Genomic DNA, 25,087 nt, shown 5'->3' with positions numbered 1-25,087 from the left:
GAGTTGTATTTTAGGCGAATGTGTGTTACGTTGGAACTTACAAGCATTAGAGGAGATTAAAATGAAGTGCCTCTAACTATTGCGAGGCAGAAAGTTGTGAAATGAGGTATTTGCCACACAGGCAAAGTTTGATAGAATATTTTTACAACAACAAAGCATTAAATAACTGATACTGTGAACATAAAATTCATTTATAAGGGATTGTAGTGCATTAATTTTCTCTTATCAATTATTACAAAAGACAATACATAAGACTTACTACTGAACAAAAATAAATTATAACAACATCAAATATTTATTTATGTTATTTGACATTTATTTAACATTAACCTTTGTAAGTTGCCACTTGCCAAAGGTGAAGAGGGAAACAAAAGTTCAAAAGTATGCAACATAAATGTGAAAAACAACTGGAATGAAAGTTTGCTCCAAAGGTCTTTTCCATATCGCAGTTCGCACCTTCTCCCCGATGGAGGTTTCGACGAAGTGTAAATGTTGCATTTTCATTATGTTCATTTATTTCGAACTTTTTTCTCACTTCTATTTTCGAAAAGTCGTGTTGGAGAAAGTGAACTTCTCCGTACGAAGCCTTACCTTTTTTTTGCATTTTTTTTCGGTCTGTTATTTCGCTAGGAGACGCTTTCAGGAAAGTTTTAATGGTTGTTTGTTGTGCCGGTACTGCTTTGAGATATTTTTAAATTTACCTACCGTCTGTGGTGGGACGATGTGCCGAAAGTTTCTTCATTATATTCAGAGAGAACAATGAGAAGAAAATGAAGAGTACGGCTTCCACGAGCAACACCTTATTAATGACGCTCAATTAAATTTCGTATGGTTTTTGAAGTTGTGTTGTAAAAACCACCAGGCGCCTCCATCGATTAAAACTTGGCCAAAGAAACCGATTCAAGGGGGAAAAAGATGAATAAAAATTGGGTAATCATTTGCCGATTTGTTTTTAATATTAGCCTTCCCTCCGATTTGCCCTTCTTTCAGGAGTAAAACCGAAACCAGGGCCTAGGGCCTCTCGCCGTCATGTCGTCCGTGAAGGTGGCGGTCCGAGTGCGACCCTTCAACTCCCGGGAGATTGCCCGGGAGTCAAAATGTATCATCGAGATGAGCGGAAACACGACCTGCATCACAAACCCGAACCTGAGGGAGCGGGCCGGTTCGAGCGAACAGGTGAAACGCTTCAACTTCAACTTTGACTATTCCTACTGGTCGCACGATGTAAGTACGGGATCGAGAATAATAGTTGAATGGGTTGTGAAGTAACGATCACGCTGGTGTTCTCTCCATTATAGCCTCGTGATCCCGAGTTCTCCACACAGGCCATGGTGTACGCCGACATAGGGGAGGAGATGCTGCAGCACTCGTTCGACGGGTACAACGTGTGCATCTTCGCCTACGGGCAGACGGGTGCCGGCAAGTCCTACACCATGATGGGCAAGCAGGAGGAAGGCCAGGAGGGCGTGATACCGATGATCTGCAAGGATCTGTTCCGCCGGATACAGGAGACCGAGGCCGAGGATCTGAAGTACTCGGTCGAGGTGTCGTACATGGAGATCTACTGCGAGCGCGTCCGGGATCTGCTGAACCCAAAGAACAAGGGCAACCTGAAGGTGCGCGAGCATCCGCTGCTCGGTCCGTACGTCGAAGACCTTTCGAAGCTGGCCGTCACCTCCTACCAGGACATCCACGATTTGATCGACGAAGGCAACAAAGCACGGTAATTAGACCGCTCGTTAGCGCTAATGGAGGGAACGAAATTGGTCCCACAACACACTCCTCCTAATCATGCTGTCCTCGTTTCTTTACGCCTTACCTCCGACGAACGCAGAACCGTGGCGGCGACGAACATGAACGAAACGAGCTCGAGATCGCACGCTGTGTTTACGATTTTCTTCACCCAAAAGCGCCAGGACCGCATGACCAGCCTCGAGACGGAGAAGGTTTCGAAAATTAGTCTAGTCGATTTGGCCGGCTCCGAGCGGGCCGACTCCACCGGCGCCAAGGGCACCCGGCTCAAGGAGGGCGCCAACATCAACAAGAGTCTCACCACGCTCGGCAAGGTCATCTCGGCGTTGGCGGAAATTGTAAGTACCTTTCGATGTACCGCTTGGTGCTCCCTTCCCTTTTCTATGTCCCCCGACCCGTTGTTCTTTCCTACTGTTAGTGGTGTTTCCATCTAGATGGACTTATATGGCTACATTAGGATTTTATCGTTATCGTTACTCCGCGTTACTCAGTGGAGTTGTTTCCTTTTTTACGTCGTAGCATTTTTCACCCACTAAACTACACTCCCGAGCGTCGATCCTATTAGTTTTGTGTTTACTTCCAAATCTATTTCAACATATCCCTGTGTCTGATTTATTTAGATAGTACTGATTCGTTTTTGCATTCTTATTCACAAACACACACACACATACATCGATCCGTCCTTCGCGCTCGACGAAACACATAATCACAAAAACGTCATACCATCCCCATGACCCATTACCAAATCGTCACCATTCAATGAAACATACCGAAAACCCGGTTATTCAAACAGTCCGTAAGTATAGTGGTTCTTAGGCTTCATTCAATTTCATTATTATTTATAGTTTTTACTTATTTCCTGTGCAAAGAGTGTTGTCGGTGTGGATTTTATCATTTCGTTTTCACTTTTATTGTTTTGTTTAAAAAGATCCGATATCTTTTGATTGAGAAAACAACATTTTTGTAGCGAAATCGTAGCTTATGTTTCGTGTATCTTGTCGTGTAGTAGATTTAGTGTAAATGTTGAACAAAACTTAAATCAAACCTCGAAGCGATTATGGAAAATTAACTGTATACTCTGCTTTCTTTCCGCGAAATAACAGGCGTCGAAGAACAAAAAGTCAAAGAAGGCCGATTTCATTCCCTACCGCGACTCGGTCCTCACCTGGCTGCTGCGGGAAAATCTTGGTGGAAACTCGAAAACGGCTATGATAGCCGCGATATCGCCGGCCGATATTAACTACGATGAAACGTTGAGCACCCTAAGGTAGGTGTATGGGAGGAAGAGTTGTACAGGATTTGGCAAATCCAAAATTGATGTGTTTGTTAAATCCGTTTGTTTTTCTTCCTTGTGAAATCAGATATGCTGATCGTGCGAAGCAGATCGTCTGCAAGGCCATCGTCAACGAGGATGCGAACGCGAAACTCATCCGCGAGCTCAAGGAGGAAATTCAGAAGCTGCGCGAGCTACTCAAGGCCGAAGGCATCGAGGTGCAGGAAGGTAGGATCGATTGGTTCACGCGGTGCTTGCGAGAGCTATCACTTTTAGACGCTTGCAGAATTATCGTTCGTTCATTCTCCCGCCGGACGGCTGGTCTTCATTAGTGATGAGAACATTTGATTCCATTTTCCCAACACTCCCGTCCTCTTTGGGAACCCGTTTCCTTTTCCTTACTGTCTCCCTTCTCGCGTCCAACGATGTGTTTCCTCAAAGATTCACCAACTGTCACCATCACCCTCTTCCACATCATAGCACATCCTGCGCCCCTGGATTCATGTTGTTCGATTACATACCATACGGCAAACATCGATCTCTATTTGGAATGCATTATTTCGGCCATTGTTAAAGCATCCGTTTTCAGTTTGTTCTCCTTGCGAGCTAGTTATGTTAGTGTGGACAAAATTAAACAAAAACAAAGAAAAATCAAAAATCGCTCTCATTCATACGCAATTCATACCCGACTCTCCCACCGTTATTGTTTGCATTGTTCGAAACGCTTCCGAACGACAAACGAATTTGGTTTCGATTTCGATTCGGCTGAACAGGAGCCAACCAAATTATCCAACATGCAAAATGTGCCACTGTGCATAAGAATCGTAACACAACACCATATACCGCAAGATGGTTAGCGATAAACAAACAAGCAGCATAAGAAGCTTTGCTCTCGCATAAGCGCCTCAAAATGAATAAAAAAAAAACACACACACACATTTCGCTTGAGTGGTAAACTGTGAATTTTAATCACAACTTGTACTACACTTTTCATGTAGGACCGGACGGTAAAGTGGTTTGTGAAAAGCGAGATGCTAATAGTAAGTAGTAAAACTATCGTCGATTGCTAAGAAGTCAGTTATTTTGCCTACCGTAACGATATATTTAAAGTTATTTATTCTTTTTTTGTTGTGGAAACTTTATTATTTTTCTCGTGATTAGTTTCTCTCATCACTATTTTCTGTCACTCCACATTGTCAACCAGTTCCATAGCTCCATGTCTCGTTTCGTTTTTTTCCTTTTTAAAAGTTTAGTTTTCTGCTCATTTGCTGGCTTTTCTGTAACGATCTTTTAAGCGTTCGTTGCCGCCGAATGCATCTTCAATACATTAGAACGGTCTATGAGCGAGATATCGCCTGTCGATCACGACCACAGGGTATGAGAGCTTCATCGATGTGCCGGTTAAAATGAGCATGTATGCCTCATTTTAGTGTGCCTTTGTTGCCTGCTTTAATATATTTGCCACTCTGCTCCGAGGAGAGGAACCCCGGAAGCATCACGACGCTTCTGCGAATGGATGAATAAATACATTTGTCTTCTTTCTGTCCTGTCGCCACTTCATACAGCAAATGGCTTTTGGTTTCTTCCGTTTTTGTTCGTCTTTCCAATAACACTGTTAAGCTTTTGTAAATACATTATCCTCACAATAATACCACACACATGCACGTCCGTACCATACCATACCACCATGGAACTAGTTTTGTTCATAAATGTCCATGATTTATGTTGATTGTATGTTTGCTACAAAAAAAGACACGCACATACACACACACATACACAAACGCTCTCAAGTGTAATATCTCCATCGTTTATCATTCTGGGTTGGACAAAAGGATCAAATGTGAAACAAAATCGATCTCAAAATTTCCTACCATCACTTCCTGTCACTCGGCCATCGGTTAATATGGAAGTACTGTAAAACGTTTGCCCAACCCAATCAAACTTATTGCTAAGTCCATGTCATGATCTTTGTATGCTCGCGTAAATGCATAGAAATAGTTTAGTAATTCGTTTTGTCTGTAAAAATAATAATATATTATCAAGGACTATTTTGGATTCCGTATTTGGTACATAAAAACTGAATTAAAATTCATACAAATGTTTCTTTGCAGATTTGCAAAGAAATATTCTGTGTTGTGAGAAAAGAATTATCCAAAACTGCTTTGCTTTTAACAGTAAGAATTATGTAAGCTGCTTCACTTTGTGATTCACTGCGATATTCGCACGAATTATTAAAGTTGCATCTTACCGTGAACAGTACATTGGAATTTTTAGTTAGTACGAGAGTGTTGAGTCGTAAGCACCGGTGAAAATGTTTCCATTCTCCTCGGCTTCTCTTTCCAGAGGACGAGTGTATCATCAAGTCGGACAAAATCGAATCCAGCGGTGGCGTGGTCATCACCGAGGAGGGCGAAGATGGTGAGAAGAAGATTCACTCGCCGAACCGCAACCGCAAGCGCACCGGGTCGAGCACGGAGATGGCCGTCGACCAGCTGCAGGCGAGCGAGAAGCTAATTGCCGAGCTGAACGAAACCTGGGAGGAGAAGCTGAAGCGTACCGAGCAGATTCGCGTGCAGCGTGAGGCCGTCTTCGCCGAGATGGGTGTGGCGGTCAAGGAGGATGGCATCACGGTGGGTGTATTCTCGCCGAAGAAATCACCCCATCTGGTGAACCTGAACGAAGACCCCACCCTGTCCGAGTGTTTGCTGTACTACATTAAGGACGGTACGTGCTACTCGCATCGTTGTGCAGAACGATAAGGCACCGATAATTGAGTTTTCTCTTTTCTTTTGACTCACAATGCAGGACTAACACGACTCGGCACATCGGAGGCAAACGTGCCGCAAGACATTCAACTGTCCGGCTCGCACATCCTGAAGGAGCACTGTGTGTTTGAAAACAAGGACGGCGTGGTCACACTGGTACCGCACAAGGATGCGCTGGTCTACGTCAACGGACGTAAGGTGATCGATCCGGAGGTGCTACAAACGGGCTCGCGTGTCATCCTGGGGCGCAACCATGTGTTCCGGTTCACACATCCGGAGCAGGCACGCGAAAAGCGCGAGAAAAACAAGGAGGTCGATGTGGCCGAAACGGTCGGAAACAGTGGCGAGATCGCCGATTGGAACTTTGCCCAGTGCGAGCTGCTTGAGAAGCAGGGCATTGATCTGAAGGCGGAGATGGAGAAACGGCTGCAGTCGCTGGAGGAGCAGTACAAGCGCGAGAAGCGTGCGGCTGACCAGGAATTTGAGGAGCAGCGCAAGGTACGCAAACGCCGAATCCTCGTAAGCAACCTTTGTGTTCGGAACTAACTTTTACTACTTCTCTCATAGACATACCAAAAGAAAATTGATGAACTGCAAAAGCAAGTCGATGAGCACACGATGACTATGTCGATGTACAGCAGTTACAGTCCGGAAGATTTCCATCAGGAAGAGGACATTTTTGGTAAGAAGCGCTATTCACATTCTCTGGCCGTAATAGAAACTTCATTACAATTGGAATATTTACACTTTCCCTACAGTCAATCCACTGTTTGAGTCGTGCTGGACGGCACGTGAAGCCGGTTTGGCTGCCTGGGCCTTCCGCAAGTGGCGCTACCATCAGTTCACATCGCTTCGTGACGATCTGTGGGGTAATGCCATCTTCCTTAAGGAAGCCAACGCTATTTCGGTTGAATTGAAGAAGAAGGTTTGTAACGAAGACATCCAACAAAACCAAGTTAGGTTCTAATTTTATTTTCTCTCTTTAATTTTCAATTCGTAGGTTCAATTTCAATTCACTCTTCTGACGGATACGCTGTACTCACCGCTTCCGCCGGAGCTTACCCCAGCACCAGCCGTCGGGGCCCTCACCCAAGGGGGAGGTCAGGAGGACGACTTTGGCCAGACGCCGATTCCAAGAACCATCGTCGCGGTTGAAGTCACCGATACGAAGAACGGTGCAACCCACTACTGGAGCCTGGAGAAGCTACGGTAGGCGAGTTTGTGATGCATTGTTGTACCGTCCTCTCGCATTCATTAGTTCCTGCAGCTTCAGCGTGGTTTTAGTTTTTGGTGATCCTGATGTGATCCTCTCGTGAAGATACATTTTCCAAATGGAAATGGAAAGCATCATTTTTGCTTAGAAATCCTCAAAGGCACGTACACAAAACATTGCAAGATATAACAGTCAACTGCCAGTTGAGTTCAATTATTATTTGAAAAGCTAAAATGAGGCGTTTCAATCAAAACCTATTACTTTGTGGATGCGACGCATTTTTCACTCACAAGAAATAATATAGTTTTGTCATCAAGCATCGCACGTTCAGTTGGTTTGTGCAACGACTCTCTGTCTCTCTCTTCGTATTTTTACATCTGTTCAGATATAGAAAAAGCTACCACAGTTAAGCGAGTTGCTAAGAATGGTTTTGTATTTTCACGTTTGCTTTGCGCATAGCATTTTCCTTCCTTTCGATGTTTACTGTTGACGTTACCTTACCGTCCCTATTTTTTCTTTTTCGCTATTTTCTTGTTAAACAAACCTCCATTCGTTGCCATGTTATTGCTCTTTGCTGACGATCCACTAACCCACTCACTAACACGGATCCGGCCTTGAAACGCACGCGGTTTCCGAAACTGCATCCGAATCGATGCTTGATGCTCGATGGAATCCGCTTGTTCGATCCCGTTTGCATCCCAGCTATCGGTTGGAGCTGATGCGGCAAATCTATAACACGGCGGACACCTCGCCGGAACTGATGAGCTTCGTGCTCGAGCTGTCCAGTGGTGAGCATACGCCGGAGTATCCACAGTACCATCGCCAACCGGTTGCACTGCACGCGCACACTCCGGCACTGGAGTTGCCGGCGGAAGCTCAACCACAGCCGGGCGACCAGCAGCTGGTAGCGGGGCTCCTACCAAGCTGTGATGTCAGCAACTGTTTGGCATCCCCAACCTCACCTGCTTCCACTTCATCGTCGTCGTCATCATCTTCATCATCGTCGACCTCTTCGCCGCCATCCGTCATTTTCGACGGTACGGCGTCGGCATCCGGACCCAACGGAAGCAGCGGTATGCGAAGAGCCGGCTCCAGGCTTACGCTGGCGAATCTGATGCCCTCTAGGTTAGCGGACACTACTCGTGATCGATGGGCTATTGGATGTGCTATCCTACCTACCCAATGCATGGGAATGATTTCCATCTCACTTTAATCGATTGACCTACAACCCGACGTGATTTAAGCTTTGCCACTCGTGTAGGACATTTGGTTAAGTGTGCTTTTGAAGTATATATACATTGATAATATGGCTGTCGTTTACCGCTTTTCTGCGTGACTAGCTTTTATAGAGCAGTATCGACATTGAACCGTGCTTGCTTCTGGCTATATTGTAATCGATTAAGGACGAACCGTAATATTTTCAGCATGTGCTCTGCAGCTTTATGCTTACAAAACTTTAATGAAAATAGCTTTGAATGTTGTGTGAGAATTTGCTTTTTTTACATAATCATTTCGGCTTATTGCTCTTGTACGCGAAATCCTCCATTTTGAACATCATTAATTCTTTCTGCGGTCGGTTGCTTTCGATTAAATATTCGATTCCATTTTCTCTTAGGAACAAGAAATACTTTACACACACCTTACAACCGCCTTTGAGGATTTTTTACCAAGTTGTTTGTTAATTTGCTTTCCCTTTCGGAGAAAAAGAAATATACAATTTGCTTTATTTTTTACGTTTGCAATTGACGCTCTTTTTAAAATAGAATTTATATACGAAGAACTCTCAAGAAGTAAAATCAGAACTATGCAATATTTATACGCAATGTTATACAATACATATACTACCACCAATATTGATGGAATTTGGCTTCGCGCTTATTATTCTTACTGATTTGACCGCTGATGTCTGTAAAAGCAAATGTACTGAGTAAACAGCAGTTAATTTGATTCCTTTTCTTCCTGTTACTTCCAGACAACGACTCGAGTTGATGCGTGAAATGTACCACAACGAGGCCGAGCTTAGTCCAACATCACCGGACTACAACGTTGAAAGCTTGACCGGCGGTGATCCCTTCTACGATCGCTTCCCCTGGTTCCGTATGGTCGGAAGGTAAGGAGATGTTTGTTGGGAAAAAATAGTAGAAAAGGATTCATAGTTTTTCTTTTAAAACATTTGCAGATCGTTCGTCTACCTGAGCAACTTACTCTATCCGGTACCGCTCGTGCACAAGGTGGCCATCGTAAACGAGCGCGGTGACGTGCGTGGCTATCTGCGCGTGGCCGTCCAGCCAGTGATGGACGAAGAGAATGCCGACTTCAGCAACGGTGTAAAGCAATCGGCGCGCATCCTATTCGACGAGGAGCAGAACGGGCAGCACAAGGTACCGAAGATACGCACCATCCCGGACAAGGAAGATAAGTACATCGAGGGAGGGCACGAGATGGGCACGACGAAGCTGGAGGAATTGGAACACGAAGACGCCGACTCGGGCCGTGGTGACTCGAGCGTCGCGTCGGAGCTGCACGAAGCGAACGACCAGGAACCGGGCGAGCATCTGCAGCCGGGCAAGGAGTTTACGTTCCGTGTTACCGTTCTGCAGGCCACAGGAATTGCTGCCGAGTATGCCGATATATTCTGCCAGTTCAAGTAAGTTTCCCATCGGGGAGTGTTTATTGCAAGAGGTTGATTTTTTATAAACTGATTTGTTTTGTATTGTTCGTTTGGCAGCTTTTTGCACCGACATGAAGAAGCGTTCTCTACGGAGCCTGTAAAGAACTCTGGCTCGGGAGCTCCACTTGGATTCTATCACGTACAAAATGTAAGTGATCTTTACTGAGGAAGAAATTCGTGCCATTAACGACGATGGTCATGCTTTGTTCTTGTAGATTACTGTACCGGTGACCAAATCCTTCATCGAATACCTTAAGACACAGCCGATCGTGTTCAAGGTGTTCGGGCACTATCAGCACCACCCGTTGCACAAGGACGCCAAGCAGGATTGCCAGATTACGAGGCCTCCGCCGCGGCGCATGCTGCCACCGAGCATCCCGATCAGTCAGCCGGTGCGCAGCCCGAAGTTTGGCCCGCTGCCGTGCCCACCGTCGTCGACCGTTCTGGCCAAGCACGACGTACTCGTGTGGTTCGAAATCTGTGAGCTAGCACCGAACGGCGAGTACGTGCCGGCCGTCGTTGACCACAGCGACGATCTACCCTGCCGCGGACTGTTCCTTCTGCACCAGGGTATCCAGCGGCGCATTCGCATCACGATCGTACACGAGCCGACGCCGGAGGTGAAGTGGAAGGACATCCGCGAGCTGGTGGTCGGGCGCATCCGCAACCAGCCGGAACCGGCCGACGACGAGGACTCGGACTCGTGCGTCCTCTCGCTCGGACTGTTCCCGGGCGAAGTGCTGGAGGTGCCCGGGGACGATCGGTCGTTCTTCCGCTTCGAGGCCGCCTGGGACTCGAGTCTGCACAATTCGGCGTTGCTCAATCGCGTCACGCAAACGGGCGAACAGATCTACATCACGCTGAGCGCATATCTGGAGGTAAGTCCGCTTTATCTCTCCCAGCCGTAAAAGGTGGTGTCCATAATACCGGTTTTTAACTATTCCTTTTCCCCCCGTCCAGCTTGAGAACTGCGCTCGTCCGGCCATCATCACAAAGGATCTCAGCATGATCATCTACGGACGCGATGCCCGCACCGGTCCGCGTTCGCTGAAGCACCTGTTCTCCGGCCAGTACCGCAATCCGGAAGCGAACCGTCTGTCGGGCGTGTACGAGCTGTCGCTGAGAAGAGCTTCTGAAGCAGGTAGTCCAGGTAGAACTGTGCTAGTGTGTAGTGATGAACGCTTGTATCGTTTCGTTTTCCTTCCGCGCTTCGAACATAGATACCGTTTTGGAGTGTTTGTTTTTTGTTTCCCCGACCGAAAGGTTGTCCCGGGTGTGGTTTGCCGTTGATAACGCATATTTTTATGTTTTGCGTTGGCTGTGGTTTGTGTGGATTGTTTCTTTGTTTTTTCCGATTGTCTAATTGATACGTTAATCGTGTGCTTTATTTACGAAATCACAATACAACCAGGGGTGATGTTTAAATTAATCTTTTCTCCCTTTCCCTTGTGGCAGGCGTTCAACGTCGACAGCGCCGGGTGCTGGACACGAGCTCAACGTACGTGCGTGGCGAAGAGAACCTGCACGGATGGCGTCCGCGTGGCGACTCACTCATCTTCGACCACCAGTGGGAGCTGGAGAAGCTGACGCGGCTGGAGGAGGTTGGCCGCGTCCGGCATCTGCTGCTGCTACGCGAGCGACTCGGCATGGACACCACGCCCAACCCGACCACAAAGACCGAGAAGGATGTGTGCAATCTGGCCCAGCGTGCAAGCGCCTCACCGGTCCACATGGTCATACCGCCATCTCCGCAGACGCCGGTTAAGGATCAACAGGCACCGGCCATTTCCGAGCGCGATCTTTCGGTGCGCGAATCCGAGCTGGTGTGGAAGTGCGTGAAGCTCATCCAGGGTCGCATCGGTGGTAAGGAGTTGGGTGGCGATGCGAACAGTACCAGCGGCTCGACGGGGCAAGCGTCGGACGCATCGCCCGGCGACGAAGGTTGCGCCGATATGAACGCGAGCTACATCTCCAGCAACTCGATCGAGCTGTGCTCGCCGGAGCGGGTGGATGTACCGAATGGCTGGGAGGCGCCGGCACCGGCTCCGCAAACACAGGAACTATCGCTTCGGCTGTACGTGCCGGAGCTGGAAGAGATCCGTGTCAGTCCGGTGGTCGCCCGCAAGGGTTACCTGAACGTACTCGAGCATGGCGGCTCGGGCTGGAAGAAGCGATGGGTTACCGTACGGAGGCCGTATGTGTTTATCTTCCGCTCGGATAAGGACCCGGTCGAGCGGGCCGTGCTGAACCTGGCCACCGCCCAGGTCGAATGCAGCGAGGATCAGGCAGCGATGGTGAAGGTTCCAAACACATTCAGGTAAGAAAAAAAAAACGGTTTTTTGTAGTTGTTCGAATTGATTAGAAGTTTATAGGGCAATGTGAGGCATGATGCCTCTCTTAAGCGGAAAATATGTCCTCATGAGATTCATAAAAAATACCCCAGAATTTTCAGAGGTCGATTGTCTATCCTGTCTTCTACCACCAAATAATAATAAAACGATTTTAAAAGTCTGATATGATGATGAGTCCCACCGCTTACCCCTACATAGGTTTGAGAGGGACGAAAGTATCTTGCGATATTGAATATAAATCATCAAACGAGAGGGGGCATTGGGGCATTACTCTCCAGAACAATCGCATCCATCTCTGCTCCATTCATACAACGGTCGCCATCAATTGCACAAAGAGGTACATCTTAGATTTCCCAACTAGCAAAAGGGGACCACTTTCCGGAGTAGGGCAGGTATTTTCGCACAGTTTTGGTTAACACCGCCAGCTATCAATGGTTGATAGTGTGGTGAAACCCACCAGTACTACTTAAGGGACCTGATCTTGTTCCTTGCGTACAACGGTCCCGAGCAATCACCTCGAAAGGCAAATCGCCGAGTCCCCCAAGGTTAACGAGGCACCACCTTCGGGAGTGTAAAAGGGTATTTCTGCTTTGTTTGTAGTTCACACCGCCAATTACCAGAGGTTGATAATGTGGTGGCACTATCAAGAACAGAAAGGGACCCAACTACAGCGAGATGTGTAGATACTATTAGTTATTTTCGTACAGCCATGACCACCAATTGGCTTCATTTACGCGCGTGTCTCAAAACTATGTAGACTCATTCATTCTTTTAAGTTAAATTAGATAATAAAAATAAAAAGTCCCTGTTCATTTTTTTTTACTCATCATCACCATAGTCAAAGACCGTGTTGACAAATGCAATACTACGGGGCTCAAAAACTACAACATTTACTAAATACATTACAAGCACAGCGTCAGACCACCTGCTTCACGTATACGGCGCATAGGCGTTTGAACTCCCTTAGATTTCGCGCTTGTTTAATCTCTCTCGGCATCCTGTTGTACCATTGTACTCCTTTAAAAAACAACGAATTTCGGGCGTTTCCAGACAGATAGCTGGGAAGTCTCGGCTCACCGGCACTACGAGTGTTATACCGATGCACGTCAGACCCAACCACTATCCTTTCTCCCAAATACGTTGGTACCAGGCCTTTCAAAATTTTGTACACAAAGACTACAGTTTGGAACACTATCCGCTGTTTGACCGACATCCACTGTAAGACGTCGAGCATAACAACCGAAGGAGTATACCAGCCGCAACACAAAATCATTCGCATGACTCTGTTTTGCAACCTCTGCAGTCTCTGTAACTGTGTTTGATTGCCGAGAAATAAAATTGATGCACAGAAATCAAAGTGCGGTGCTATTAACGATTTGTAGAGCTGAACTTTTCCGAAAAAATTCAGATTGTTGCCCAATCTACTAATCACACCACACTTTTTTGCCACTTTTGAGGTGACATTGTCAATATGAGGCCCAAAAGACAGTTTTTCGTCTAATATAACTCCCATATATTTTATCTGGGAGACTCTGTCGATTGGTTCCTGATTGATGACAATAGCTGATTGGTCAGTAATTTGTCTCGAAGACAATACCATGAATTTGGTCTTCTTGATGTTTAAGGCCAATTTCTTGTATTTTAACCAACCATCTAAGGCATCTAAATCGACATTCAAAAGCTCCTTGGTCTGTTTTAAATCTTTCCGCGAGACAAACAAGACTGTATCGTCCGCAAAAAGATTGATTTCACATGACTGTAAAACCTTTTTCATGTCGTTTATATACATAATAAACAACACTGGACCAAGAACACTTCCTTGTGGAACCCCAAGGGTGTTTTCGACAGGGTTTGAACAACAGTTCATGAAAATTGTTCGTTGCGTTCTTCCACTGAGATAAGATGCGAACCATTCGAACTCAACTCCATCGATACCGAACCTTTTGATTGTTTCCAATAACAAAGGTCGCGATATCGTTTCAAACGCCCGTTTCAAATCCAAGAACACTGCAACAATCGGTTGTTTTCGCTCCATTAACTCCTTCCACTTAGCTAATAAAAGGTTCAGCGCAGATTCACAAGAATGTCCTTCTCTATAGCCCGACTGTTCCTCCACCAGCAAGTTATTCCTGTCAAGATACTGGACAAGTTGTTGTTTGACAACAAGTTCCAACACCTTTTCAAGTATATGAAGCATGTTAATCGGACGAAACTCCTCCGCATTGGTGGCTCCTGACACTTTAGGAATTGGCACTACTAGAGACTCCCTCCACGAGTCAGGGAAAATTCCCTCCTCCAATGATTGGTTGATCAGTGAAAGAAGGACCCCCCCCAACTACATGGAAACAGTCACGCAGTACCTGAGCATTCACTTTGCTAATTCCAGCCTTGTTCTCTAAGCTAAAACAAATCGATTTGAGCTTTTCAATCGATATTGGTTCGAACTTGAATTGTTGTCTTGGGTTACTATTTGGTCTCAATGCCAAAGGTTCAGCCACGGAAGGAATACTTTGATGAATAGAGTTGACACTATCAACAAAAAAAGTGTTAAATCTTTCAGCAATGGTGCTTTCCTCAAAAATGGCGCATCCTTCAAATGTTACACTTAAACCAGGCTTATCCTCTGGCTTCAGCATAGACTTGAGGATTTTCCACAGTTCCCTGCTATTACCTTGGTGGTCCCTAATCTGGTTGCTAAAAAACTGTTGCCTTGTTTCTTTCAGACGCTGTGTATATTCATTCCTCAAAGCGGTGTATTCCCACCACTGTTGAGAAATGTTTGTCCTTAAGAACTTGGCATAGGCACAGTCCCTTCTGCTCTTAAGCCTTGCTAGATCTGTGTTATACCACTTGTTTGAATCCCTACAGGCAATAGTTCGGTCCACTGTGAAGGCTTTCATGGCATTTTCCAGAGTATCCCACAATATTTTAGCCGTTTCGTTAAAAGCGTTAAATATTGTTCTTTGAACGAAGATTTTTGTCTCCACAACTATAATGTAAGGATAATGAATGTAATTCAATCCTTACCTGATCTAATTAATTTTTTTAATTCTATTTTCCTTTTTAAATCTCAATCTCTGACATAGGATGCGTTAGACGCGCTAATGAACACATGTTTTATTACTTTTTTTTCAACTGAACTCAACTAAAAACATGTCGGTGCATTTTACCCAACCATGGGCATCTTACCTCACATTCCCCGTTTATTTTAAGAGAACTTTTTTGGGGCATATTTGAAATAATTTTTTCTTTCGTTTTCTTTCTCGCAGCGTCGTCACCAAACACCGAGGATATCTCTTGCAAACGTTGGGTGATAAGGAAGTGCACGATTGGCTGTACGCCATCAACCCGCTGCTGGCAGGCCAGATCAGGTACGATCACAACTTCAACCATTACTGGTATTCTCAGGATCGTTGGAATGTATTTTTTTACGTCACACCCATCTTTTCTGTCATCTTTGTAGATCACGGCTGGCAAGGAAAAATCTCTCCAGCGTAAGCAGCAACGGCAGTGGTGCTGGGGGGGAGCAGCAACAGCAGCTGGCGACGACAGGATCGTCCGCCCTGGCCGTGGCTGCCGCGCAGGGCAACGGCAGCAGTAGCTCCGGTGGCAAATGAGATACAATAACGATGGAGTCCGTGCTGGTGTACTAAACCTGGTACCCTGCAGTGACCGACTCCACGCGCAACACCGGGCAGTGGTTATAACTACCACCGCCACCACCACCACCACCACCACCAACCCTACCCCTACCACCATCAACCAACTCTCCAACCAGCATAACCGTGGGTGGCGTGTGTTGCAATCGTCACCACCGGAACGACAAAATCAAACCAAATTATCTTAAAGTAGTACTCGTTGTCGTTATCGTCCTTTACTCTCCACTTAGTTGCGTCGATAGACTTTCCGTTCGGAGGCGGAAACAAAAAGTCAACCTTTGAGCAACTCGACGCCAGCAGGTAAAGTCAGGAAAGGAAAGAATGGAAACAAATCTATCGAATCTATGCAAAACAAAACAGATCCTTCTAAAATATCAATCTTGAATGGCCGCAATGAAAATGTATTGTTTTGGAACCGTTCGAGAAAAGGCTTCGTGAGGCAAGTTGCAATTGGATTGTACTGTATACACGCAAGACGGAATGCGATTGTTTGCGCTACAGATACATTGTTAGTCTTTCTGTTATATAGTTTTTCTTTAGTGCAAGTTTATAGTTTAACGTGTTCTCTAAGAGGCTGAATATTTTTTAAACAAAACCGACACTGCTTCATGCTAATTGTAAGATAGCGAGTTTTGTATATAAGTACCTCCATAGATTATTACCCTTAGCATTAGTCCGGGGCAGAGTCCGGTCCATTTTCGGTTGCTAAAATTATTTATTTAGTACAACGCGTGCCTAGCGATCGAAATAATTCGATCAATCAGGAAAGCAACAACCCGGAGCATAAAGACATCTGAGGAGGGAAACTATTCGATGCAGGGTAAACATAGCCTTGGTTTTTTGGTTTCTCCTTTCTTTGGTTTCGACCCTCAATTCAAACTCCTAAAACCCCATGAGAGACTGTAACTAGGTAACACTGGACAAGCGGATGGGACAAGCACTGCAGCGAAGCTGCCCTTTAAAGGTTACTCCCAGGTTAGTCCGCATATAAAGATAAAGAGAGAGACCACTAGGTAGGATCGTTCCAGGAAAAAGGGTCATATTGCTTTTTAACTATAGGATATATCTGTTGTACTGTGCTTTTTTGCGACACTTTTGTGGCGTTGTTAGCGGTTTTCCTTCTTGCTAGTTCGCTTGTGTGATTTTTGCCAATCAAGCAAACCCGGGAAAAGGGAAGCAAAACGCGTTAAAAGAGGAGGCAACGGGATGGAAAGCAAAAGGTGCGCGAAACGGATGGTAGAGAAAACTAAACCCCTTATGGATCGGCGAGCATCCTTTCCGAACAGATGGATATTAATCAGTAGGATATTTAATGTTTCGTTCACTTTTAGTGGAACAAGCGCAGCGAAATGTGGAAAAAAAATGCAACCTACATTGAGGACGGAGGCAGATTAGCGTTACATTAAGTGACCAAACAGGTAAAGGATAAAACAAAAGAAGATAGCCGACAAATGTGGATGAAACGGAGCATTGGAATTTTGCTGAACCAAACCTGACATTGGAATCTCACTGAAAGATCGTCACTGATGTGTGTGTGTCTGTCTGTGTGTACATCTCTCTTCTCGTAAACAAGTTATACAAAAGCAGGAATTTAAACTAAGGACCGTGCGAGGAAAATAAACTATTTTGGGCGATAAGGGAAAACAAAACCGTAACATAATACTTGAGAACTAAGATGTTTAAAATTCCCGTTCAGCAAATGCAACCATAGTCAGTCACCAATAAATATCGATATAAAAACCACACACAGACGAAGATAAACGAATACACACACACACACGGTACTGACAAGAAAAAAACTGTCAGCTCAAATGGTGCAAAAGGACATTTAAAAAAACAAGCAAACTTGGAACGAATAGTATTAGAACGCTGATGGTACATCAGAGATTTATTCAGTATGCATCAACTGTTTTGGGCACATGAGAAACCGCTAGTGACCGGCATGGATCGTGGGGGTAACACAAACACTTTTTCCCTTTGTGTGGAAAATTGTAAAGGACACGCCGTGTCACAGGACATTTCACAACCTACGCTCTTTGATCAACGTTATGCCACTTTGCAGAGGTGGTGTGGATTGCTTGGATTATGAGCGCCTACTCTAACATAAAAAAAAACACACGCAAGAACACACAACACTTGAAGCCCTGTAACGGTACTTTCAAGATGGAGGCGGGAAGAAAAGATATCTAACCCACGAGAAACGAGGTTTTGTATAGAACTATGTAAATAGCTACACACTTACAACACACACACACACGCTCGATAGCAAAGGTATGGACGGCATTTGGAAACGTTTTTGCGTTGCGCGCTTTGAAGGCCTTAGATTTCCTCAGCTTCCGCCCGTCCTTTCAAATCTCGTCCTCCTGGAGGGACGTGGGAGGCGCACATACGGGAGAAGGAGACCGGGAACTGTGGAAGCTCAAAGGAATGGACGAAACTGGGTGTTTGTTTTTCGTTCCAAAATCGTACCCTCTTCACACAGTGTACATATACTTGGTGTCGTTTCGTTTCGCATGTGGAACAGCAGGTGAAAGTACCGCTACAGTGAGGTCCTGAACAAAACAGAACAGAAACACTGAATAAAACTAAAACACACGCGCTCATGGTCATGCCCCCCCAAAGACGGTTCCGTAGGGCAGCTTACAAGGTGAGGTAACGTTAGGCTAACGTTGGCAATAAGTGCGATATGAGTAAACAGATACCAAAGAGAGCGAAGGTTTAAGCTTCATAGTGGGAAAAGACGCCGTATCGGGACACGGTCGGGTTTATTTTTTGATGAAAGTGCGGAGATGTGAGATTTTATTCTGTAGCATGCGCAAAGATGTATTTTTACTCGGTTTGATTTTAAATTGAACTATGTTTTATACACTCAAACCATCGACGAGGTGTGCTAGCATTAAGTGACGGTTCAATGTCACTTTTATTATGCTATGCAACCTATTGTCATGAATTTTACCGTAAAGCGTTTTAAGATTTCTGCGGGTTCTAATTTTTACTTTACTTTATTATAATACATTCCGACCAGCACCGATGCTGTGTTGAAACTCGTCGTGTCCTTTCGTTGACCGTAACCCGATGATGAGCTGAAGGACTACGCGGCAGACAAACAAAACAAATAAAATATTAAATGTAACTGTTTCTGGCCCATTCCGCTTACCGCAAAACCGATACATAAAATTAATGTATAGGATATAGTCGACAACGGCGTGGCATGAGATTGCGCGAGTTAAACGAGAGAAGAAAAAAAAACCCAAAACCGCAAACTCCCGCTGAAAGGTAATATAGCAAAAGAATATAAAAACAAAAAAACAAAACAAGTTTAAGCAAACATGGCTCCCCTATCTGCGCACCATTGAAGGACCCATTCCCTCTCCCCCCCCGCCCCAGGACCCATTTTTCCCTTATAACAAAAACAAATACTCTCTATATATTTAGCCAAATGCCTAGTGAAAAAGAAGAACGCTTGCGTTTTCACGTTTTTTATGTTCCGAGACTAGCGGACAGGACGGGCTCGGCCGGTTAGCTGCCGGACGGTTCGGGTTCGTGGTTGTTTCTTCAGCGCCTCCGCCATATACGATACACACGTATATATAAATGTATTCTGAAACTCTATAATCACAGCATTGAACAAAATAAAAGAGAAATAAAAATCACACAAAACCAAGCATACACAAGTACATGGTTAGCAAGTCCTGGCTGGAGCGTTTAACTTGACAAGCGGTGACAGGGAGAAGGCTCAATCGATTGAGATGAATGCAGTAGAAAAATTGGATGTAAACAAGAAAGAAATCCATGATGTATGAAGACACAAAGCAAAGCAAACATGGTAAGGAACAAGGGAAAACCAACTGTCTTAAGCAAACAACAAACAAGGAACAAATGCTGACCGGTAAGCAAATGCATGACATATAAATAGGAGAAGAAGCTCGAAGCAAAACACATGAAGCCAAACAGAACGGGATGCTGTGTGGATAAAATGTCGCGGAGAGAATTTCAAAAATTAAACTAAACAAATCTATTATCTCCTTACAATATATGAATATACACAAAACATAAATATTTATATATGAATGAATATATATATTTATTTGCAAGAGAAAAAACATGTTAAGGATATCGGAAGGGACGGTGCAATCAAACAATGCAAAAAAAGGGAAGTACAAGAGTTCCATCAGAACTCTTACTCTATTCGTTACTTCTCATGGGCAACAGGTTCTTGTGTGGGCTATCAAATGCTCGATTCCAGCTCGAATGTTTACTGTAATGAGGCGAACGGAAAGGAAGGAACATCCCAATTTGCGCAATGCATGGGACGGGTTTGCCAAGACCAACACCTGTAGCAGATAAATGCCGTAGATCGAGCAATCAACGTAGCACATTGTTGAGAGCAGGCAATTCGGTGCAAGTATTAGAAAAATAAAACTTAAAGTATTTGGTGCCGACCCAAACGGCGGGATAAGTTTGAATAAGTTTGCAACGGTATGTTGGGAAGTGCTTTGTTGGCTAGGTTTGTGCTAAGTATTTCGAAAAACAAAAGGCAACATGGCGATCAGAAGCGTATTGATGAACGGTGAAACTGGCAAGTTGTAGGACGATATGTGGCAATATGTCTCTAAGACGGCCTGGCACGCAAGGGACAACTAAAAACGGGAAAGCTTACGTAAGATGCTGGAAACGCTAGACTGCAGATTGTTGAAGGGTAGGAGACAAAAAAAATGTAGGACGACAAATGTTTGGTGGTTTACGTTGGCTGCAATGGGAGAAAAATGGAGAGTAAAGAAGAACAAATATGCAAAGACGAATTAGCGAAGCGCAATAATAAGAACGCCTACGATGAAGATGTTTCCTAGGAACATCGGGATCTAATGGACAATGAACTGGCTATTCAAACCATGACACTACAACATATTCTACATTATGAAAACCTGCTTTGAAAGAAAATTTAAGAAAACTGAACTACAAACAACTGAAAATTACAATAAAAATATAATAAAAATGTAATAAAAATCAATCGGTGACGAGTTGTCGAATGGTGATTAGTGGACGTTTTACGTGATCGTTATGTTTTGGTTATCAACAACTTTTCAATAGAGAAAAGGAGCTTGGTTGTCATTACTTCCATTTATGCTATTATTCGTCAGCGATAAGCTTCGGTTGTTGTGAACCGATGGCTTCAATAAAATAAAACTAATTCACTACCAGTTCGTGAAGAAAATATTTTTGTTTCAAGAAGCAAATGAATGTCGTTAATAGATAATGTTAAGTTTTTAGTTCAAATTTGTTCATTTATTTTACTTCCTACTTCGTATGACTTGTTTTCTTTCATTCGCTGACATACCAGGCTTTCATAATCAAATATAAAAACTTTCAAAAACAACATTTAAGGAATATTTCGAATTTGTTATTTATTACAATTTTTCATCCTAAAGTAAAAAAAGAAAGAAACAGGGAATGTGTAATGAGAATTAAAAGTTGCTTTTGCTGCTTCGGTCAGAACTTTGATTTTCGACATACTGTTGGGACAGGAAATGAGAAGGAATGAAAGAAAATATCTGCGGTAAAACTAGTTTAAAAACAAACATAAAACTTAATCGTACATAAAACATTAAACAATACTGGCTTTTTTACGCTGTCCATTCGGTTTCGTAACAGGAAGGTGAGTAGCACCACGTTTCTTGCTCCCTCGGATGCGGCTACGCATTTTTAATACAATTCATGTCCATACAGAGAGAACATCCTTTTTGTTGTAGCTGAATGCCGTACAGAACTTTTCTTGGAAACATTCCGACGTGCTCTCCGATTGCTACCGATTGGAAACAACATTGAATTATCATTTAAAATAAAAAATAAAAACACAGGACGGACCAATTTTCAACGGGAAAAGGTTTCAAAACAAAACGGCATGAAACGGTTACACATTAGTTATACTGGCGCTCGGTTCCTTCTACTTGTGATTGTCTTTACTGTTTGCTATACTCTATCCTGGCCATCGATTTCGCTTTTCAGATGGGTTTGTTTGTCGGCTTTCGGTGACATTTTTCATTTTTTAAACATTTTTCACTTTTTTTTCCAAAACTAAACATGAATTTTACCAATAGTTCTAATGATTGAAAGATGTGAAATGTTGTATCTGCTAGGTGTAATAATATCATTCAATCTGGCAAGTCGGTCTGGGATTTTCGAAAGTCTTTTCACCGTTGTCTACTACATTTGAACACTCCTATTTAAAAGGATTACCTAATCTCTTCATCACACACTGGCCACTTTCCGGATCTAGGATCGGGAGTGGGGCAAGTTTTGCATCTACTTAAGCTTGTACTACGTTAAGGAATCGAATAACGATCTTGGCTTGGCTCTCTCCGGCACGCATCAATGAACACGTCTTACACAACACAACAAGTTAAACAAAAAAAAAAAAAAATACGGAAGAAACAAACAAAAAAGGCTAACGCTTAACAAATCTAGTTAAAAATGAATGTAAAAAATAAAACCGTCACTTACTGCACTATTTTGGGATTTTTCGTCATTGCACTTTTCTTTTCTCGCCTCGACTCACTCGATTCAATCTCAGCATGTTTTCGGAGTTTGTTCCCTTGTGTATTTTTCTTATCTCCGGATTGGCTTCACTGGGAACACAGCGAGTATTCACTGGCTTGAGGACCATCTAATGTCATGTTTTGTCCGGTTTACTATTACGCTGCTGTGTTCGCTAGCCTTACTAAAAACATACTAACTAAAGAGACGTACAAATTTTGCTAAACTAAACACTAGTGTAGCAACTAACGGACTAACGAATATTAACTGTATTTGCTTGCTAACTTACTAAGTTAAACCTAAAAACTGGCTCCATGGAATGGTTTCGCTACTGACAAACGTTTTGTAAAGAATGAGCATTTTTTGTGCGTTTTTCGTTCGTGCGTGGATGATCCACCCGCGAATCTTGTCACTACTACACGCATAGGAATGTTCGGTTACCATCGTTGTTGATAAGGGCTGGCAAGATGTGTTACGAGTTACGAGTAAAACATTAAGAAACTAAGCTTAGAAAGATTTAAGAGAAGAAAATATAATATCTGGGCACGAAAGCGTTCAAATACTCTTAGCATGAAAGCATGCAAATTGATGTTACTGAAATGGGCCTTCGTTTGAATAATTAAAAAAGAGAACATGTTTAACCATGCTACACGGTTGAAAGAAGGAGAATGTTATCGACCATTAATAGCTCTGTTTTAACAACAGTTTTACAAAGAGTACAGTGTAATAAAATGAAAGAAAAGTAGTAAAATCCCTATCAATAACTTAACCGCAGTACACAATATTGAGATTCATCGATAGTTTTCCGGTGTGTGTTTTCTCCTCAGCACGAGAGCTCCTTGTCTTGTTTTTTACTTTTATTGATCTATTTCCGCGCCTCGTTCGTGGCATCTTAATCGCAGAATATCGCCTCCAAAAAAAACCCTCTACGCGGGCTTGGCACATCGTGGACACAGGCAGGAACGGAAAGGTGGGTTTGTTGAGAGCGGTAGCCAAGGTTAGTGCCGTTTCATGTGCAGCGAAAGATGGTCCGAGCGGCTGAAGGAACGTGTGCAGAGTTTGCAGCGGAAGGGCTTGAGGCCGGTGTGCTTCCGGTAGTGCCGGGTCAGCTCGTCCGAGCGAGCGAAACGCCAAACGCAACCTTCCCACGTGCAGATGTATGGTTTTTCTCCTGATAAAGAGAAGGAAAAAAGAGAAAAGTTACACAAAAAAATAATTTAAGCTGCATCGGCCGGGAATCGAACCCGGGCCGCCCGCGTGGCAGGCGAGCATTCTACCACTGAACCACCGATGCTTCGGTGATGAACGGGTGTTCAAGCGCGTACAGTTGGTTCGCGGTTTACTCGCGCTGACACCAAACTTACCCGTGTGCGTTCGCTTGTGCGCCTTCAGATGGGAGCTCTTCGTGTACACCTTATCACATCCGGTTGCGTCGCAGCGGTGGATTTTCCGGTTCTTCGTCAGCCCCTTCACCGACGCTAGCGATGATGGTGAATGAAGCTGGTGGTGATGGTGGTGGGGGTGATGGTGACGGGGGTGGTGTTCGCTGCCGATTCCAAACAGTCCCGAAGATGACTCTAGATGCTGCAGCTGATGGCGAGGGTTGGAGGTGGACCCGTTTCCGTCCACCTCGCGTTTGATAACACCGGCAGTCGTCGCCGACTGTTGCTCGCCGTTGTTCGAACGCCGCAGGTCGGTCAGCTTCCCCGTGTAGCGGTCTGGACTGTTGCCGGCGTTGGGCCTGGAGCGACCGAACAGTCCGGTGCTGCTGGAAGGATGCGATGCTACTGGTGCGAATGGCTGCTGTAGCAACCGTTGGAAGGCCGCCGTAGCTGATTCGCTGAGGGGATGGTTTTTCGGCAGGCTGGAAGCTAGCGAGGCGATGGATGCTGCCAAGTGACCCGGGAGGTTCGGCAACAGCTTCGACATCGGCGGGTGGGCGACTGATGCGGCCGTTAGCTGCTGAAGCTGTTCGTGCAGCTGGTGGTCTAGTGTGGTGTGGGGCGAGTGACTGCTACGTCGATGGCTACTCGATGCATCCTGCTGTTGCTGCTGCTGCTGTTGATGGATGGAGAAGGCTTGCAGGAATTGCGTCGGAAACAGATGATGCGGATGAGGCGTCACCGCTAGCGCCGCCTTCTGACTCTCCGTCGAATGATGCGTAGGACTCTGCGGCGGCTGCTGAACACAGTTGTAGGTGCCATAGATAGGATAGGCCTCGCGGAAGGTACTCGGTTTCGTTTCACGGTCGCTTTCACTAAGATAGTTGTTGTTATTCACACTAATGCTATTGTTGTTGTCGGCTAGGATGAGGGCGGCCGTTCCGGCTGCGTCGGCGGTGGCTGCGTCCAGCTGCGCCGTTCCGCCACCATTGCTGGGCGATGGCGGCCGGTGACCGGCGGGCACAATGGCCCCTCCTCCGGTGCCGCACAGGGTCGACAGGAGGTGGTGTGCGTGCGTTGGCGAGAAGCCGGCGGAGGTCGTTGTTTGGCTGCTGGCGGCTGCGATCGTAGCAGCGGCTGCAGCTGCGGCGGCTGCCGCTGCGAGTGTCGTCGTCGCCGTATCCGTGCCGCCATTTTCTTCCTCGTCTTTGATATTGTTGTTGTTGTTGTTGAGTGAGAAAAACCTGCAGCGGAACCAAATAGAACCATTGGGAAAGATTTAAAAACAAAACTTTGGCCCAAGTCGAAATCGCTTCGACCGCACGTGAACCGAAGAACAAAATTGAGGCTTGAAGAGATTGACCTCATCAGGCACTGAGCCGAACGAATGTTGTCCACAATCATCGACTCGGTCGTATCTGGGTTTATCGTTTATTCCTTTGTTCACGGCCTTGTCGTTCATACAGCAGCCTTTTGGCCCCCGATAA

At 45.0% G+C, this 25,087-nt stretch overlaps 2 protein-coding genes and 1 non-coding gene across 3 annotated transcripts in view; 1 reads left to right on the top strand and 2 right to left on the bottom strand.

The window, feature by feature from the left end:
- Nucleotides 1-1,029: 1,029 nt before the first annotated feature.
- Nucleotides 1,030-20,716, top strand: LOC131260338 (kinesin-like protein unc-104). Its single transcript, XM_058262036.1, has 19 exons — nucleotides 1,030-1,224; nucleotides 1,299-1,723; nucleotides 1,835-2,090; nucleotides 2,856-3,019; nucleotides 3,114-3,275; nucleotides 4,074-4,083; nucleotides 5,455-5,749; nucleotides 5,831-6,288; nucleotides 6,358-6,472; nucleotides 6,549-6,715; nucleotides 6,791-6,999; nucleotides 8,976-9,113; nucleotides 9,183-9,650; nucleotides 9,732-9,822; nucleotides 9,890-10,552; nucleotides 10,635-10,824; nucleotides 11,130-11,991; nucleotides 15,295-15,396; nucleotides 15,489-20,716. The coding sequence occupies exons 1-19, from the start codon at nucleotides 1,030-1,032 to the stop codon at nucleotides 15,640-15,642; spliced, it is 5,124 nt and encodes a 1,707-aa protein (XP_058118019.1). The 3' UTR covers nucleotides 15,643-20,716.
- Nucleotides 20,717-23,216: 2,500 nt separating this feature from the next.
- The window catches only part of LOC131266585 (Krueppel-like factor luna), a 102,530-nt gene continuing 100,659 nt past the window's right edge, over nucleotides 23,217-25,087 (bottom strand). The window contains exons 5-6 of the mRNA XM_058269165.1: nucleotides 23,583-24,844; nucleotides 23,217-23,389 (exon numbers count right to left, since the gene is read on the bottom strand). Of these exons, the coding sequence (XP_058125148.1) occupies nucleotides 23,217-23,389; nucleotides 23,583-24,844 (1,435 nt within the window). The remainder of the gene's footprint in view (nucleotides 23,390-23,582; nucleotides 24,845-25,087) is intronic.
- Trnag-gcc (transfer RNA glycine (anticodon GCC)) lies at nucleotides 23,442-23,512 on the bottom strand. Its single transcript has one exon. It is a non-coding gene; the product is annotated as a tRNA-Gly (tRNA).

Source organism: Anopheles coustani, chromosome 3 (assembly GCF_943734705.1).
Source record: "Anopheles coustani chromosome 3, idAnoCousDA_361_x.2, whole genome shotgun sequence".
Lineage (NCBI taxonomy): Eukaryota > Metazoa > Arthropoda > Insecta > Diptera > Culicidae > Anopheles > Anopheles coustani.
This window is presented reverse-complemented; position numbering and strand designations above follow the sequence as displayed.